Raw genomic sequence first — 21,015 nt, forward strand, 5'->3', positions numbered from 1 at the left:
ACTTATGTTCCACAACGCCCAAAAATGCTTTATACAGGAATTTTTTAAAAATTGATTCAGTAGACAGAAAGTTAAAATTAAAATGTTCAAAAGATTACCAACGATGGACGAGAATGGATTGAAATAGATCTACTTACTGACTTCATTTGATTGCAGGAGGAGGTTTTCAATTTGGAATAAATTGTGTATTTTTCATTTTCTGTTAATATCAATGTCATATTCGATTCCATGCTCTTCCGATAAAAACCAATATAGTTGATATGATATATTAGGATGAGTAAGCATTTATCTTAATGTGACAGATCATTGATTCCTAGGAAATCAGGTAATTTACAAACAGAGAAAATAAGTTCTGACAAATGGGGACCTGCAATTTTCATTTCTGAGAGGAAGAGACTTGATGGTGAGTTGCGACATCCTTAAGTAAACAAGGTGGGTGGAATTGAGAACCAATATTTACAGAAACTCAATCAATGTTGCTCATATTGTCCTCCGTATAACAATGAGTGCTATAACCCGAAGCAGGCTAACTATAGACTTCAATACACTGCCGTACGAAGGCTTTCATGCCGTCATGATGAATTTCGTTTGGTCCTTTTCTCTGATATTGGTGAGGATGATAATGAGCTTTTTATTACTCGACACATCGGTATTTATTTCATCAATGTGCTATCTAAAGGCATGTCCTTTTATTCCATTCCCAGTAATAGAGGCAGCTGCATTGTCAATTGTGTAAATAGTGGGAGGATACTGAACAAATATTGACTTAAACCATGTAAACCTGGAGAAATTCAGCTATAGAACGTGCCACAAGTCCTCTTAGTACCAAATGAAAATGACGAAAGCTCGTGTCCAAAATACCACATACAAATGACGAAATATGTACTCGTATAGTACTAAATGAAAATAACGAAATCTCGTATTCGCAGTACCAGATGAAAATGACGAAATCTGTACTTACAGTACTAAATGAAAATGACGAAATCTGTACTTACAGTACTAAATGAAAATGACGAAATCTGTACTTACATGTACAGTACTAAATGAAAATGACGAAATCTGTACTTACATGTACAATACTAAATGAAAATGACGAAATCTGTACTTACAGTACTTAATGAAAATGACGAAATCTGTACTTACAGTACTAAATGAAAATGACGAAATCTGTACTTACAGTACTAAATGAAAATGACGAAATCTGTACTTACAGTACTAAATGAAAATGACGCGTACGAAATCTCGTATTCACAGTACCATATGAAAAAGTCGAAATCTTGTACATAACCAGAGTATCACCTGAAAAAGACAAGATTATATAGGCACAATACCACACGAAAAATGCAAAATCTCGTATTCACAGTCCCACATGAAAACAGTTTAATCTTGTATCACATAGGTAAGGAAATTTCGTATTCGCAGTATCACGCGAAAAAGACAAAATCTCGTATCTACAGTATCGCATGGAAATGACGAAATATCGCATTCACCGTATCAAATGGAAATGTCGAAATCTCGTATCTACAGTACCACACGCAAAAGTCGAAATCTTTTATTCAAAAGTACCACCTGAAAATGACAAGATCTTGTATGGTTAAATCTCGTGTCTACAGTACCACATGAAAAAGTGAAATATTGTATTGTATGGTTAAATCTCGTGTCTACAGTACCACATGAAAAAGTGAAATATTGTATTGTATGGTTAAATCTCGTGTCTACAGTACCACATGAAAAAGTGAAATATTGTATTGTATGGTTAAATCTCGTGTCTACAGTACCACATGAAAAAGTGAAATATTGTATTGTATGGTTAAATCTCGTGTCTACAGTACCACATGAAAAAGTGAAATATTGTATTGTATGGTTAAATCTCGTGTCTACAGTACCACATGAAAAAGTGAAATATTGTATTGTATGGTTAAATCTCGTGTCTACAGTACCACATGAAAAAGTGAAATATTGTATTGTATGGTTAAATCTCGTGTCTACAGTACCACATGAAAAAGTGAAATATTGTATTGTATGGTTAAATCTCGTGTCTACAGTACCACATGAAAAAGTGAAATATTGTATTGTATGGTTAAATCTCGTGTCTACAGTACCACATGAAAAAGTGAAATATTGTATTGTATGGTTAAATCTCGTGTCTACAGTACCACATGAAAAAGTGAAATATTGTATTGTATGGTTAAATCTCGTGTCTACAGTACCACATGAAAAAGTGAAATATTGTATTGTATGGTTAAATCTCGTGTCTACAGTACCACATGAAAAAGTGAAATATTGTATTGTATGGTTAAATCTCGTGTCTACAGTACCACATGAAAAAGTGAAATATTGTATTGTATGGTTAAATCTCGTGTCTACAGTACCACATGAAAAAGTGAAATATTGTATTGTATGGTTAAATCTCGTGTCTACAGTACCACATGAAAAAGTGAAATATTGTATGCATAATGTCACACGAGATGACAAGTTGTGTAACATAAATGAACATGGCTATGACAAAGGCCGGCATCATAAATGTCTTTACATTGTACTACGGTTTGCCACAAATAGTGCAGTTGTGATCTGTCCCTTGTGTAAATGCTTGTGCATATATGTATCTGTGGAACTTTTTTTTTTACTCCAAATAACTAACAGCAATGCCTCCTTTTTCACTTAATTAATTAATTAATTGAGCATATCGCATCTCAGTTTTACTAAGGGTGCTGGATGCAGAAGTCTCTCTGAGTCGTCCTTCATGCTCCAAGGCCAAAGTAGGAAGGACCCATATGACAAACAGGTTTCCTGAGATCAGAACGCACTAAAAGTTTGCTCAGTGATAAACGTTTTACTGAAATAAAAACTTTCTTCACAATCTGTAATGCATTTCCATCATGGTTTATCTTTTTTGGAGTGGATGTAACTCGGAACTCAGGTTTGGGAGAACATTGTGCACTTCTTTTTCAGGACAGGGTTTATAATTATAAATGTGTTTTTTTCAGCTGCTTTCACCACACTTGCTATTTTAATTGCTTTTTCGAAGTCTAGAATCTGCCTCAGAATCAGCTTTTCTGACCGTAGTTCACAAGTCAATCGATCTCTAAATGTTTCCGGGGAAAATTACCTTAAACTCATGATATATAAAAAGTCGCTGTAAAGATATATCTGCTCCAATTCTTATGTTCTAGATTTTAATAGATACCAATACTATGGTATTTTACGAATGATGAAGTGAAGATAAGGAATAGTGTTCAATCTCATAAATCCTATAAAGGATACAAAATTAAGAGATGGGAAAACACGGACCCCTGGACATACCAGAGGTGGGATTAGGTGCCTAGGTGGAGTAAGCATCCCCGGTTAACCGGTCACACCCCAAATAAAATGAAATAGAATATTTTAAACATGTATGCAAAAAACTAGGGTTGTAGATATACATGTATAAATGAAAATAGTTTTAATTTCTACACACTCTCTTTCCGAAATGAATCGAGTGCTGATCACGTGACTGTCTTATTAGCATGCCACATGTTATTTCTCTACCAATTCTTGGATCTGTTCCTATGGCCTTTTAAAAGATGAAAATCTTCAAACCATGCTTCAGTTTTAGACACATTTGATATCCCAGTCAATGGGTCGGATGAATATGAATTACCGTACCTATAATGGATTCCTAAACTTCATAAAAACCCTTAAAAACAAAAATACATTGCTGGATCCAGTAAATGTTCTACTAAGCCCCTATCTTTGCTCCTCACGCAAATATCAACAGCTGTGAAGGAGAAACTTCAAACGTACTGTGCCACTACATATGCCAGAAGTGGTGTAAATCAAATGTGGATTCTAAAAAATTTTTTAAAGAACTTTTACTTATTCAAATTGCAAAACCTTTCTCAAATCAACAACATCAAAACGCATGACTTTTCAACACTTTACACGACCATTCCCCACGATAAATTAAAGACTAGACTTTTTGACATCATAGACAGGTGCTACTTTAAAAAAAAAAATCGAAAACGGAAACATTCATATGTAATGATCAGTCATCCAAAAATTACTTTGTTAAACACCACTCTGATTCCACACACAAGGCGTCTGTCTCCATGTTAGTGAAATATCCTCGAGGGGGGCTTAAACAATATACAATCAATCAATGCACAAGTACTCTGATGTTGAAACAAAAAATATGCTGGAGTTCGTCATTGACAATATCTTCGTAAGCTATGGTGATCAGGTCTCCCAACAGTCTGTTCGAATTCCCATGGGCACGAATTGTGCCCCTTTGTTAGCTGACCGGTTTTTATATTCTTATGAAACATAATTTATTCAAAAACTTCTACGTGAGAAAAAATAAAATCTCTTGCTGTGGCCTTCAATTTGACATTTAGATTTATCGATGACGTTTTATTTATTAACAATAATAATTTTCATATGTCGATTAGATATATCCCTGTGAACACGGAATAAAAGACACTAAAGAGTCGTCCACTTCTGCTTTATACTTGTATATTTAATGAAAATAGATATTAACAACTCAACTTTATGACAAATGAGATGATTTCAGCGTCCCCATCGTTAACTTCCCATATTTATGTTGCAATTTTCCATTATCATGTTGATATATCTTAACTGATTCGATACGCAAGAGCTTGTTCAGCGTATGATCAGTTTTTAAATCGAGGGAGGCTACTAACAAATAAGTCGATGGTACAGGGATTTCAACAGTTTCGATTAAAGTCAGCATTTCGCAAATTCTATGGTCGATATAACGATCTAGTTTGCCAATACAAACTAACATTGGGTCAAATTCTGTCTAACGTGTTTCATAGCGATTGTTAGGCCGTTCTTGGCACACTGATTTTCACTACGTATAACTCCGTTTACCTGATTAAGATATATGACTCATGGTGGGTGTGACCGGTCGACAGGGAATGCTTTCTCCTCCTAGGCACCTGATCCCACCTCTGGTATATCCAAGGGTCCGTGTTTTCCATACTCCGTATTTTGTATTGCTTGTAGGAGTTATGAGATTGATCACTGTTCGTTATTTTCGCCTTTCATGTATCTACCCTCTAGAGTTTAACACATGATCCAGTAAAAGGAATTTAGTCTGATAAATCCTTATTCTTATATTTATAGTCGATAAACTTTCTGACGCCATTGCCTTTTTTATGACCAAGTTTGAAGAAGGCGCGCGCAATGTGTGCATTATACAAAGCTATGCGAAAGTTTTAGTCTAGAATGAACTTAAGATTTTGACATATTCCTTTCTTTTGGGATGAAATCAAATAGTTTACGATGCATAAGCCATTATATACCGCCATTATAAGACACATTAACGATGTTAGTTTGGAAATCTCTATAATCAGTACGTGCAGTACGCACCTTTCACTCAGTGATATACAAACTTACACTTTCGCCGTCCTACTGATTTCCTTTACGGAAGAATACTGTGAATATATCGAAAATCACTAAACGTTTGGGCATGCTACGGTGTATATATTAACAACACTCTCACTGTTTATCTTTCGGTAATGTGGATTGTACTAAAATTTTCAATGCACCATAAATCGTGGGTCCATAGATCGACAAAAATACTGCTACTTTCTTTTCATCCTGTACTTTGTTCGCTGCTCAGGCCCCCCGAAGGTCTGGATACCATAGGTATTCATAATAAAGAAAAGCTTGTAACATCCTATTACAGGGTATCCAATTTCGGCGATTATAAATGGATTAAATAACGCCATTTTATACTGCGATTAAAAATGGATTGAATAACCCATTTTATACTGCGATTAAAAATGGATTGATAACGCCATTTTATACTGCAGTTGTACCATTCGACTAGTATATAACTTATCTTGATTGTCAACAAACTTCATCCAAAAAATTCCAAGCACTTTCTAAGATATTCGATATGACCGATATATTTTAGTAGACATTAGTCCGAACCAGCTGAGTAGTACGTTATTTCAAGTGTACACAAACGGTAATTGCAATGCAATGGACAAATGCATCCAAAAATTATCATTTAAAAATAACATTTTGAAGTTCCCAGTTATATATAAATAAATGTGTCAAATAGTCCCAGTAGAGTAAATTATCTTTCTCCTCAACTGTGTTTAACAACTGCGGACATTTTCAAATAGCTGTAATGGAGCGGTATGATTGGATAAATATCTGTAAAGGAGCGGTATGATTGGATGAATATCTGTAAAGGAGCAGTATGATTGGATGAATACATGTATCTGTAAAGGAGTAGTATGATTTGATAAATATCTATAAGGAAGCCGTGTGATTGGATTACACAAACGTTTGAAAATGGTCGTCTGTTTTTCTCCACCGGAACTATTTGACACGTGTATATTCGAAATGAAGCGAGTTTTAAACTTTAAAAAAAGTCATTTGATGAAGGTTATTGGATGCATGAAAGGTGAAGATAATGAACAGTGATCAATCTCATAACTCCTGTAAGGAATACAAAATTTGTTGAGTGTGGCGGAAAACAGCAACACAATCAATCAATCAAAATAGTGTTGGGCAAACACGGACCCCTGGACACACCAGATGTGGAATCGGGTGCCTAAGAGGAGTAAGCATACCTTGTCGACCGGTCACACCCATCATGGGCCCTACATCTTGATCAGGTAAACGGAGTAATCCGTAGTCAAAATCAGTGTGCAAGAACGGCCTAACAATTGGTATAAAACACTTCAGACAGCATTTGACCCAATAATACATGTAGGTTGATAAGGTTGTATTGATAAACTAGATCATTCGACCATAGAATTTGCGAAATGCTGACTTTAAACGAGACTGTTGAAACCCCTGCATCTCAGGAAGTACATTGTATTTGGACTTTTTGGGACGATTTATTCTAGATGAGTTGTATGCAAGTCGAACGGCATAGAATGGACTCATATAATGTCTTTATTGTAGTATTCTTTTAAAATAGCATTGAAATTGTGCACCCTTTAATAGTACGTTACAGGCATTTTTCTTTTATACATATCAAGAGTACCCAGACGATCGGGTGGCCATGGCCTGTGGTTCGCCGCAAATAATGACTCAACTCTCTTCGCACGATTCGCGAAACTTTCCGAACGTTTGTTGATTTTACCAACTTTTCCGATCTAGGTCCCGCTGATTCACAATCAACTCCAACGTTTCCAATCGTCGTCGTCAATGTAAATTATATGCAACAGCATAAAGTACAATGTCAACATATGGTTAGACATTTATTCCTATCTGCATCCAATTTTTGCACACCAAACCTAATCTAAACACACTACAAAATGAGCTGTTTTATGTGACGAAAGTCTGTACACGTAATATGTTTGTGACGAAAATGTCTATGCACATATTATATATTTTTAACTACAAATGTACTATATGTACCACTCCATACAGTGTACATACACATTAATGACGAAAGCATGTGCCTTAAATAAGTTTATACAATGCAATAGGATTGTGAATAAATGAATATTCTGAGAGACAATATTGATCAAAATAGGGTGCATCCCGATAACGAAACCGGAGTTATAAATACTGGTAGTTTCATATGGTATTGCTATAATGTATGTCTGTACCACAAAAAGAACATAGTTAAAATATAACTCAGTTCAATACTAAATCTAACTAGCTGTAACCCAGTGCAGTGCTCATCTTAAGTACTACATTTGATTAAGTATGCATCCACGACTGCATAGTACAGAAGCCAGTTGGTGCCAGGTGAGAAAATATTTTATCTGACCCCGCCAAGTAACTTTCTGGTGGACGTAACATAGAATTATCTGGCTAGATTTTTCGGGAAAAAAACTTAAGTCAAAACTTGAACTTAAGTGAGAGTTAAGTCTGAGATTTTACTTAAATTTTGACTGCTCAAATAAATGAAAACTCAAACTTAAATTTGAGATTTTTCGAGAAATCCAAGCCAGTGCCCGACGGTCGGTAGCTATTTACGTGGCAGTCGCCAGATAATTCTTTGGCGGTTGCCAGATAATTCTATGTTACGGCAGTCAGAAATTTATTTGGCGGGCGCCGGATGAATTTTTTTTCCTCGTTTGAATCAACCGGCTTCCGAAGTAAAGACAATAGATTCTGACAAAGTTTAGTGGGCAGTGAACACCCGTTTGAATATTGCTTATAATAAACCTAATTGGGTTATAAAAAGGTGTCTTTGGCGTGTTAAAAAGGAAATTAATGTTCTATGAAAAATGCAAATATTTTTAGCAAAATCAATGATACGTCACTAATGGTTTCCAATAATTGATAGTACAGATGTGCAGGAATAGAAAAGCTTTTGTTCTCATTGTGCTTCAATATCACAATTACAACATTCTTCGTCACTGCTTTGCAAGCAATTGACACCGAGAGAAAACCTGTGACGCTATGATATCTTCTATATTCAAAAGCAATCTAAATAGTATTATCCTATCTTAGAAGTTTTGCAAGGCATACTACAAATTGGTATATAATGAGCCATCATATAAATACATGTCCTACTGTGTTCGCAAGGCAACATTACGGAAGAGAAATTCTGCATGGTAACCATTCAGCAGTACTTGCAGTTTTACACGTTAAAACTGTTATTACTACGCATTCAGATACTGATTTCTTGCACTATGGATCTAACTATATGAATGGGAAAATATGACACAACTCGGACATTGACAGGATGACTATTAAACTCGCTGAGCGACCTCCACACAAATACGCCCGCGAAATTTTCTGGCACCTAACGCCTTGTTGGTGACACTTCTTCAAATATTGAACAACTCCCGTCGCTTTTTTTAATAAGTATATATAAAAAGATCCCCACAGAATACTAGTACATGTATATAGGATACTGATGGTCGATAGTCTGTAAATTATTGATATATTTAAAGGTACTCCATGGGTACTTGATCTACTGAAGAAATTCAATATCATCTAGGAACGTTCTATTTCAAGCTATTATCATTCACATCAGTCTGTGTTTCATACAATTTTCTACAGTATATATACTTTACTAAAACACATGATCTATTCGACGCAATTATTTGTTTGTATGCTTTTAGTTCTTTCGTTGCAATTGTGGGGCAATTATAAGTAAACTTGTATTACTCAGAGGACAAATCATTCTTAAAATACATGTATAGCTTTGGAACCAAACATCAAGAAAATATCATGTGGTCGAGATTGGTTTTATTATGATGTAAAGTGCGGGAGAATTAAAGAGATTTTCCATCAATTAAATCATTATTGGTTGAAGTGCTTTGGGTTTAATGTGCTCAAATAGTACACAAACGGAGGCAACAGCAGGTTTTTTTGTTTTTTGTTTTGTCTTTAAAAATCAATTTTGAAATTATTGTCGTCTTTTCAGTTTAGCTTGTTCGCCGTAACCTGCCCTAATTTTGTCGAAGAATACACATTATCTGGGGGTATTGTATAGTCTGTTATGTGAACATGGGCCTTGATGGAGTATATATTGGGGAAAAATTGAAACAAAAGCGTTGTGGAAGTAGAAGTAGTGTCTTTCATCGATTATGTACAATTCATCTTTCCTATACGGTGACTGGAAAATACACGACGTATATTCACATTAGATTGACTTACTCAGTATGACTGATTCTGGATTCTTGGACACATATCTTAATACTCGATCATTTTCATGACATTATGGACCATTTTAAAAGACAATGCAAAAATATGATGAATAATTTTAAATCATCAGGATTAGCAATATAAATCAAATACCACGAATATAATCAAATACCACGAAAGCGCGGTGACATCTCTTGTCCACAGTCTATCACATAAAAAACCTTTAACATGTTCCATAAATATCTAGATACGTTTACCTCAGATTTCGTATTTGGAAGGTTTCTTCCCAATGCAGTGCATGACCATAAATTTCTACTTTCCACTGATACTCAATTGGTCTGACCCCCTCCCAAATATCAGGGGACCACAATTGTTTGGAGTATACAGGTTTTGAACTCTGAAGATACCCATGCAGCCAAGTACGAAATAGGAATCCCAGTTGTACTATATTTATCTAAATTCATACGAGACGCATATTGTTCACATTCATTAGGAAATGGCTATCATTTCAATTGGTAAACCTATCAAAGATAAAAACAGTGGAGACGTAGTTATTGATAAATGACACACAAAATACATGATTGTATACCATACACATGCAAATGTGCCTCACATGAATTTCACGCGATTTTATTTTAATTTTTGAAAATGAATTCCATATATATATATATATAGTGTGTGTGTGTGTGTGTGTGTGTGTGTGTGTGTGTGTGTGTGTGCAGAACAATTATTCCAAACAATTCTTGTCCTTTCTCTTAATTTCCAACGCCAACAAAATTCATTGCAATCGTCTGTATTATTTAATTCAATTACTTGCAATCAAAGGAGTTTCAATCAGCCTGATTGCCGTCCGTAGATGAATTCTCTCACTGACAGAAGCGCTAGAGACCGCGTAATCACGCGTCCAGACATTCCTTTGAAACCTGGATTCATAAAGTCAGCGGGAAGGACGACTTAATTGGTCCTCCAATTTGCCCGATTTTATTAGGTTGACTATAAAGAACGGATTTATATCACATAGACCAGAATTTACACACAAATGCTGCTCACCTCGAGTAGATTATTTGTCTGTCACTCTGAATACAAATTGACAGAGGAAATCGAATAATGATAGGTTTTTCTCTGATTGTGCGTGTATTCTTTGTGGTGAGAGCAGCATCTACTGCAATTTATCGTCGGACAGAAAACAATGCAATCACTCAAACAACGTGTGTTACTCCGTATCGATTAGCCCATGACCTCATATCGAGAAGGCTTTGACCCCGGTATCGATCAGTAGATATGACCCCATATTGATTATCCTGAAACCCCTTACCGATCGGTGCGCTCCTCTATAGTTCCTGCAATCTGGTTTACTTTGTGGGTCTATGAACTTTGATTTGCTCAATTAACCTTCTAAACTCCAGATAAATAAAACACGTCCTTGCTTTGTTCTCAATTTCCTGTATGGTTGTGCAAAAGGAAATAAAATATTTACGAAATCTATCTATTCCAATAACATTTACAATATACAATCTGCTCCGCGACCGCTTGAAATCGATAACTATAGGACGCTAAAAAATTAGTCTCGCTGAAATTGTTGATTGCATAAATGTTAAGTGAGGTATGATTGCAATGATGTATATAATAATATAATATTACTTAAATGTCAACCATTAATGTTTCCTACCAGTACCACATTTACAAAGATTACACATTCATGGGATTTATGAGATTGGTCACTGTTGTTCATAAATAGCTGTACATGAAAATGGAAGAGGAACACACGAAACTGATCTCTCCATCAAATAGAAATATCAGCGTCTTAAAATAGAAATATATTTCTATCTTTGTCTGGGAACAAGAATTTGTAACAAGACAGGTCAATCCCGCCAAGAGGCATTGCTATAAGAAAAGGGCATTCTAATCCAATCACGGACTCCTTTCGATCCGACGGCAGCAAGTTATGTCGTCTGTTAATGACGTCATATTGATTTCATATTAGGAAACTTGTTGCTAATTTTGGACTTCCATAGATCCGCAGATTTTCTCTGACGTGTTCCATAAGGGTTTTTTAAAATGATGTTTACGACAGTGTCAAAGTGTGGGAGAAGGGAACTGAAGTATTTTGAAAACACGTTGATATTTTTACAAGGATAGCTAAAGACAAAACCACATCGGACGCAACAATTTCCGCCCAATCAATACACATATATGTGTACTGATTTAGCCAATATGAAATCAATCAACCTAGTGGTTAAGGCGCTCGCATTGCAACCACAAGGTTTGTTTCTCGATCTCTGTACCGCGTCAAACCAAGACGTTTAAATGATGAAGCACCTGACATTAGAAGTCAAAGTCAAGGAGTCCTTAAAAACCGAGGTCTCGTTTCACAGCATGCGTTGGCACTATTACGGCATCATGCAAAGGCCAAAATTCGTGGTGGGCAATGTCTCTTTATTAATGAAATATTCAGTGAATGAATTCACAATAAGGGCAAGTGGTCTGTGTTGACCGAGTTAGAGCAAATATCATTACAAAGGATCAATTAGCTTCTATCAAACCATATCCGATCTAGACAGCCAAACCAAAGCCTATCTAGCCTAAGGACCGTACGCTTGACTCTTTGTATGTGCTTTTCAAAGTTTAAACCAGCCACTCAACAAAAAACTGATCTTTGGCCTCGTGACCTCAAACTCAAATCCTCCGACAATCATTATTTTTCAAAAGTAGATAAATACTATACTGGAATTGATTCACAAAAGTTTCGACGGATAAATGCATGTACGAAGGAAACATGAATGAACTTTTCTTTCATCGCAAAATGAGCAAAATTTATATTCTATATAAACACAAATATAAAATAATATAAATACAAACACACAGACAAACACACAGACATAGACTAACCGAGAAGAGCCAGACGGAGAGCTGAGGCATTGTTCAGTTTGATGAATTCTCCGAAGGAGCGGTGGGTGGAGTCGGCGTAACAGCGGTGTTTGGGGTAACCTGACTGCATGGCTAACTAGTCCACGAAAACAAAACTGCAGCCCCTGGTCATCTGTGGAAGTCCGCACAGTGTATGCCTGTAAGAAGAATCACAACCCACTATCTGAATGCATTCAAGCTGTCAGGCTCAGGTGTAGACAAACTTATAGTGGGTAATCAAATATGTATTACTAACAGGGGTTGATACGATATGACTTTATGTGTCATTCATAATTAATAATGTATATACGGACTAAATAGAAAAGTGTGTGTTAGTATGTAAGTATGTCCCAGATTGAGAGAACAAGTGCGTTTCTCAGAGAGAGAGAGAGAGAGAGAGAGAGAGAGAGAGAGAGAGAGAGAGAGAGAGAGAGGGTGATTTTATAGAAGGTATTCCGAGTTGGGATGCTGAACATTGCTTCTTTAATTATTTCATTTATGGAATTTAAAACTAAATGAATATTTGGTATATATTTTAACGTATTATACCAATATATTGTATTTAGATAGGATTAAATGTGTGCTTCATAAAATAATCTTTACAAGGTCGTGAAAATGGCGATTGTTGATGGTTTGTACGTTTGGCAGACAGATCTAAGTGAGTCTAGAACCGGTGTACTCATCCATAGAGGAAATTCGGACATATTGATTTGTATCAAATTAAATTACAAATGTAATGAAAATTAAAGTTCGTAAGAAGTTCCTTCCCGTAAACACTTTGAAGCTCCGTTAAATTAAAGACCAATCGTCTTAATTATATTTATTTGAAATATCAAAATTCAAAGAGCATCAGAATTTGGACAGTCTTACAATATACATGTAGATATTATGCAATGGGGTATTAAAAATTGTCTACACGCACCGAGAAGCAAAACATGATGAGTCTCTTCAATTTGTACTAGAAGTTAGGAATTACATTTCTAAAGCCGCGGATTCTGGTGGAATTTTCACATCGTATGATAAACACCTTGACTGCTGCGAACTATTACATCTATTATGAAATAAATTTCATTATTTAAAAAATACACGAGGGCATGAACTGCGAAGTTATACGCATTTGGAAAGATCAAATGACACCCCTTCGAAAAAAAAATATCGATTTTCCCCCGCAGACATATCTCATAAAGTTGAATAAAAATCGCACACTCTTGGACTTGGACCAATAAGTACAGTTTTTTATCTGGCGTGCTGGTAAGCTTTGTGTGCACACTTTGTACTATGGGATCAGAGAGATTCGCTGCAGCCCTGGAATGTTGGCAGAGTGCATCATCATTGGCTAGCTCGCCACTGTGATTGTTTGCGGGAGGTGCAATGTAGTACACACATCAACACAAATGGGTATCAAGATGTTGACGGATTTGGGTTATATTTCATAACCACCTCTCTCTCTCTCTCTCTCTCTCTCTCTCTCTCTCTCTCTCTCAGATTGCTGTTTGGTATAGTATTGAACATAAACCATAAAGCCTTCAGATGCCTGGCTCTGTCATGTCCGGATTTTTAATCATGTGAATGACAGAACTTCGAGGAGTCCAGTAAGTTTGTGTATCCCCTGCTGGCCCGAGAATGCTCAAAAATGAATAAAGGATATATTAATACAGCTCTTATCTTACTCCCGTAAAACTACTAAAAAATCTAGATTTTAAAGAAAAAGACTAAATCTTATTTCATTTCATAAATGGGACCATGTCCATAATATATAGCTATTATTTACGGCCATTTAAAACTTGCATGACAATAAAAAAGACACCATTTTCAAATTTTCTACTTCACTCAAACTTAGCCTAAATGTTAGTTTTTCTTTAGGAAAAAATGAATATACCTTTTACGGAAAAATAACTGTACGATATGAATCTTCCCTGGAGGAAAAATTGCGTGAATAATAGACATTCTATATCAAAATACCAAAAACCAGAACGAAAAAATAATTAAATCATTTGGTCAAATTGGGAAGAGGCACAGTATCGGGATTCAATAACCCCCCCCCCCCTCCAATACTCCTAAAAGTACAAAGAACTCTAGTATTCCTGAGCTTCAGAGTTTAATTCTTACTATATCTTGATATATCAATTTTTATATAGTAAATTCGACCCCAAGCGATGCAATTGCCTGTGGTTCAGATATGACATGTTTGGAAAAATTTGTTTCAATGAAAAAAAAGGTAGATTGATTGATGTGAAAATGGTTCATCTTCAAATCGTGCAAAGATGAAATAAAAGTATATACTTGCGTGTCACAAACAAAATTTTACAGAGTTTCATTAACGTAGATTTCTTTCCCTTGCATGCACATACGAATTAAGGTTTAGATGAGGTATATAGAATTTGTCTAAGAAAACAAATTTATCATAATAGTATCTGTCATATAAAATCAATCTAAGTTAGTCTACATCTAATGAAAAACCATTATATCGAGTCCATGGTTCAAATGATTGGGGAGTAGTACCGGAATATCTTATTAAAAATCCTCGTAAATCTGTATATATGTATTCCCATGGACAGGAGTTTTTATAATAATATCTCATTCTGATTTTACTCTTAATATCTAAAATTCTTCAAGCTAGTGATTGACAAATGACAGAATTTTCTGTATTCGGAACGATTTAGCAAATTGATTTATTCATATCATCATGTCCTGGATCTTCTTGAATCATTTTAATAAAAAATCAAAAGTTTATCGTATTCTGACAGTTATTTCGATTAATGTATTACATGCATGCATGGAATTCAGATCTTTTCTCTAGAGGACTAGATCCGCAGTCCTCCTTTGAACCTGCTCTACCATAACTCGCAAATTTTACATATATTCCAGTGTTTGTAGACTTATTAAGTAGTGTTTTTATATAACATTAAGAGTTTTCAGATTTTTCTTTACAATTTCTTTGAATTACGATGTTATTCATGTCGTTATTTCTCTTTTCAGCATAATTCAGAATTTGTGTTTACTTTGTTTTTAAAAATCCTATAAAATCCTATAACCTTAGATAACAGCTACTCTCTCAATATTAGCAAGTAATTTAAAAGAAAATTGCTTAAAACACCAGATACTGCTGCAAATGTAATGTATTTCTACACAGCCCGGAATACTCCCATCTCCCAGCGTTTTGTTAGTAGTAAATCAATGATGTTTCAATGTGTTTTATTTCTTAGTGAATGTACTGACCTTTGAAAAGCAATAAAAATCTAGGCTGTTAGTGAATTGTGAGGGATATTTATAAGACAATGGAAGGATGAAGTAATTTCGTCGATATACAATTACCCCATGTTTTTATTGTTTTATATTCCCATAATACACTAAACCTGGTGGTAGACAATTCTTCCTTAAAAGAATGCATTAGACATACACATTTTTCACAATTAATTAACAATACATTTAATTAGTAGAACCTAGACTAACAATGTATAGTGTATGTCTACAAAACTCATTTGATGAAGCAATAACACTGACTTTATTTGGGGACTACCATTTTCACAAGTCAAGGGTTATTGATTTGTTACCTCGCACTAACTTTTGACATCAGTCACCATTCAAAACATGAGTTCGAGACGGAGGATGACGTAATATACGCTAAAATTAAATCAGCCAATGATATTCATTGCTTCAGACGCATGTTTGGTTAAGAACATAAACAGAAAGTAAACATAAAGATCCCTCCCTGCTCAAGGGCCGTAAGCGCCGAGCATAGGTCTAAATTTTGCAGCCCTTCACCGGCAATGGTGAGGTCTCCATATGAGTAAAAAAAAATTCGAGCGGGACGTTAAACAATATACAATCAATCAATGGAACAGACTCTTAAATACCTAACGTGTTGAAGTCTTCCGAGTATTTAGCGAAGGAGAAGTTATTGTCTATTCTATTGATCATTTTCAAGGTTTGCCACGACCAAGGCACAAGCGGGGCTCGAGCCCGTGACCTCCCGGTCAAAAGCTTCGTTGAGAAACCTTATAGTGTAGACGGAATTTAGAAGTGAGAGTCACGAGTCTTTCGGATATGACCTTATAAACGGAGGTCCCGTGTCAAAACTGGTTTTGGGATGATTAAGAAAATTCACTGCTACGGTCCCGAGCGCCATGCATAGATCTAATTTTGTGGCACTTTACTTACAGCCGGTAACGTCTCAATATAGAATGACAATTTCTCAAAGGAACGTTAAGGGCATGGACACGATTTGGGCTGAAAATTTTCTAATTTTATTTTTCCATTTTTATTGTTTACATTGATTAACTAAAGTATTTCAGATGGTCAACCAAAATTTGAATACCAGTTGTTGAGTTACATGTGAGATACAGCAGTCACAATTGTTTGTTATGTAAACATGGCTTGTGCCATGTTTTTGTTTACATATAGATTGCTTAATAGAAAATGGCATGATTAAAACAAAATGAGATGTTCCAAACACTAGAAACTATTTAATTATGTTCAGAATTAACTTGTAAATAAATAAGAAAAATTCTGCTTTAAACGAAACGTTTACAAGTATATTCAACAGATGTAAACAAAAACATGACACGAGTCTTGTTTACATAACAAAGACTTGTGAGCTCTGTATATCCCATGTACCTCAACAACTGACATCAAAATTTTTGCTGACCATTAGAAATAGTTTAGTTTAGTATTTTAGACATTGAAAACGGAAAAATAAAGTTTCAACATTTTCAGCTCAAATCGTGTCCATGCACCTTTAAAACCAAACAAAACTAATGCCCTTTAGCCTTCCATAAGGATTCCTCGGATAACAGCATGTGATTGAGATACACGACTGCGAATCCAATGTTTCTAAATGTAACATTTCTATTGTGAAACATCACCAAATATCTACATTTCCAATGTTTTCGCCTTTGATATATTTACAAATTGTAATGGTGGACATTTCCTTATGAATGCGATGTATTTGTGAACAATGCGCGTATGTACACGTATCTTCTTCGATAGAGCACTTCTGTTTCAATGCTGGGGATTTCGACAGAAAAGAAAGCAGAAGTAAAATTAAATTCATGAAAAGTATGCCGGAGTGAAGCGTTGCAGTTCATGTCCTCATGAATTTTCTGAAATGAAATTTATTGCGATTAATAAATGTAAAACGTATATCATGATGAACCATTAAAGTTCCCTATGAATTGTATTACGGTTACATTACTAAAAGTAATACGTTGATTGCTAGACAATATAATTATTGACTTTTGATGAGGTGTAATCGTGACTATATACGCGGACATGAACAGGTACCAATCGACCAAGGCGGTAAGCCGGGGTCAACCAATACCTGATCAGATCCATAAGTCACGAGTAAAAAGACAATAAATGTTTTGTCAAATGATCTGGAATTTAAAAAAAAAAGTTTTGCCAATATACTTTTTATTCCTTCAACAAATAAAAACATGTGAATTGTAAGACATTGTAATAATATTTCAACAGAAAAAGCCAAAAGCGTAATAGTAATAAAATGTATTATGGTTTTTTTTAAATTGTAGTTGATAGTGAGTTTAACATGTTCCGTAAGCTATTTTATTTATTTACAAATGACACGGATGCTTTAAAACGCGCAATTTCATTGGTCGATAAAAATGTCAGCAAACCTATAAATGGCCCAGAGGGAAATCCCGAATAAACCTCCCAATATTTAGGTGAACTCATTCCGAAATAAAAACCAGAAAAGATCTTCTGGATCAATAAGAGAGCATCCACATTCCTGAACATTTAATAACACTAAATGTAACAAGTTTTTTTGTAATTCATCACCATCTACAACACGTTTGTTGTTATATATCACTATCTACAACACGTTTGTTGTTATATATCACTATCTACAACACGTTTGTTGTGATTCATCACTATCTACAACACGTTTGTTGTTATACATCACTATCTACAACACGTTTGTTGTTATATATCACTATCTACAACACGTTTGTTGTTATATATCACTATCTACAACACGTTTGTTGTGATTCATCACTATCTACAACACGTTTGTTGTTATACATCACTATCTACAACACGTTTGTTGTTATATATCACTATCTACAACACGTTTGTTGTGATTCATCACTATCTACAACACGTTTGTTGTTATATATCACTATCTACAACACGTTTGTTGTGATTCATCACTATCTACAACACGTTTGTTGTGATTCATCACTATCTACAACACGTTTGTTGTTATATATCACTATCTACAACACGTTTGTTGTTATATATCACTATCTACAACACGTTTGTTGTGATTCATCACTATCTACAACACGTTTGTTGTTATATATCCCACGTTTTTAAAATAAAATAATTCACTTTCTATGACACTTTTATTGTGATATAATTACATTTCCGATAATTTTGCCTTTGATATCTTTACAAAATATGAATATAAGAAGCAAATTTCAATTTAGAAAGTACACGAACTGCAACGCTTCACGTCGCCTAAGGCGCTTCATGAAGTACACCGGTGTCGCAGTTCATACCTTCACGTTATCAAAATGTATTTCGATATTATGAGATTGATCATTGTTCGTTATCTTCACCTTTCATCAGTACCCACGACACGTTCATTTGTCATATCTATAATTTGTGATTTTATTTGTTTCTTTTTATATATAAACGACACGTCTATTTCTTTGAATATTCTTTAAATATTTATTACATTCATAGCTCGACACCACTAAATCTAAAACGGACCGTAATCAATGCTTACTACGTGTAACTATTTCCGGATATTGCTCTTTCTCTGGTTCGATCGTTAGTTCGCTAAAATGTCATTCACACCATGAAAGGTCATCCGAAATGGAGGTAGCGAGTTAACCATTTTAGGGTTAATTAACTTTTTAATGGCGCGTTTCAAATTAACTTTTTACGTCATTTACAGAATTACACAGAAATTGAAAATTTCTCTGTTCATTCCATCTAAATTGTGTGCATAGTAATTAAACCGTACAACTATATTCAATTTGTTTAATAAGAAAAGGACGATAGCATCAACATATCCTAAAGATTCAGGGAATCTAGATCTTTTACATGTTTGACAATGAAAGAACACCAAGTAAGTATCCCCCTTGCTTGCTTTTTTTCATACATGTCCAAGACCGAGTGTAATGTCGATATCGACGACATCGACAATGTCGTGTCGATATCGTTCCGATATCAACCATTGGAGTTTTTGTAATTGACTGAGATTTGTGAAATAATTAATATTGAAAATTTACCACAGACTAACTATCATGTCGATATCGACGATATCGGCAATATCAGTTCGATATCGTATCGATATCGATAGTTGTATGGATTTTGTTGTTGAAGTCAATCATCATAAATGACGCTGAACCGAGTTTAATGTCGATATCGACGACATCGACAATGTCGTGTCGATATCGTTTCGATATCAACCATATGGAGTTTTTGTAATTGACTGAGATTTGTGAAATAATTAATATTGAAAATTTACCACAGACTATCTATCATGTCGATATCGACAATATCAGTTCGATATCGTATCGATATCGATAGTTGTATGAATTTTGTTGTTGAAGTCAATCATCATAAATGACGCTGGGTGCTTTGTCGACATCGTCGATATCGACAAAACTGTTCCGATATTGTATCGATATCGATCGTGTTTCGTGAATTTTTTCGACGATATCGACAATAAGGAAAACTTGGGCAATGCGATATTTCTAATCATAAGCACAAGTTTAAAGAAGGATAGTAGCAAAAAACTTCACAACCAACTGCTTACCAATCCTCATTCGAATCGACATGATATCGTCGATATCGACAGCAAGGGATACTTTGTTAATGCAAAATACCTAAACATATACACAATTATCAGAATGATGCAGGCAAGGACATGCACAATCATTTGTTTTACAATCATGATTCGATATCGATACGATATCGTCGATATCGACAACAAGGGAATCTCAGTCAGTGTTAAATTTATAAACAGACAAACAACAATGAAGAAATATAGTTGGTAGAATGTCACAACAAAATCTTGAAACGGTAACGATTCGATATCGTCGATATCGACAGTAAGTGGAACTCATTTAGTGCAACATAGCGAAATTTATACATAAGTGTAAAGAAATATAGTAGCTAGGACAGTCATAACGAATTGTTTAATCCCCCCCCCCCCCATTTATTTCACGACCTGTTTGTAGCTATAGTTATCTATATAAGCATGCAATTTTTAAAGATTCTGTAAGATTTATGTTGCAGATAAAGTGAATCCATGGTTTTAAAAAGCCCCCTTCCGGTGTGGATGTGCCTGTATGGGGCCTACCGTCAATCAAAGTTTGACTCAACAGGTACATCTGCAGCAATGACGAAGTTAAGATCTATTTCTTACCTTTGGAAGAGGTTCAAGTTCCAGTTAATTAATCAAAATTATAAACAGAATTCAAATTAGAAATGAACTGACATGATTCTCGAAAAAAAGGCGAACCTGAATCAAACAAAGCTCGCGCTTTATGACTTTAAAGTATT

The 21,015-nt window shown here is 35.0% G+C and overlaps 1 protein-coding gene across 2 annotated transcripts in view; it reads right to left on the minus strand.

Moving 5' to 3' along the window:
* The window catches only part of LOC125683546 (nostrin-like), a 149,480-nt gene that overhangs the window by 109,385 nt on the left and 19,080 nt on the right, over window positions 1–21,015 (minus strand). For both annotated transcript variants that reach the window (XM_056140062.1, XM_048924814.2), the window contains exon 2: window positions 12,463–12,638. In XM_056140062.1, coding sequence (XP_055996037.1) covers window positions 12,463–12,571 — 109 coding nt within the window. In that variant the 5' untranslated portion in view covers window positions 12,572–12,638. The remainder of the gene's footprint in view (window positions 1–12,462; window positions 12,639–21,015) is intronic.

This window comes from Ostrea edulis, chromosome 6, assembly GCF_947568905.1.
Source record: "Ostrea edulis chromosome 6, xbOstEdul1.1, whole genome shotgun sequence".
Classification (NCBI taxonomy): domain Eukaryota; kingdom Metazoa; phylum Mollusca; class Bivalvia; order Ostreida; family Ostreidae; genus Ostrea; species Ostrea edulis.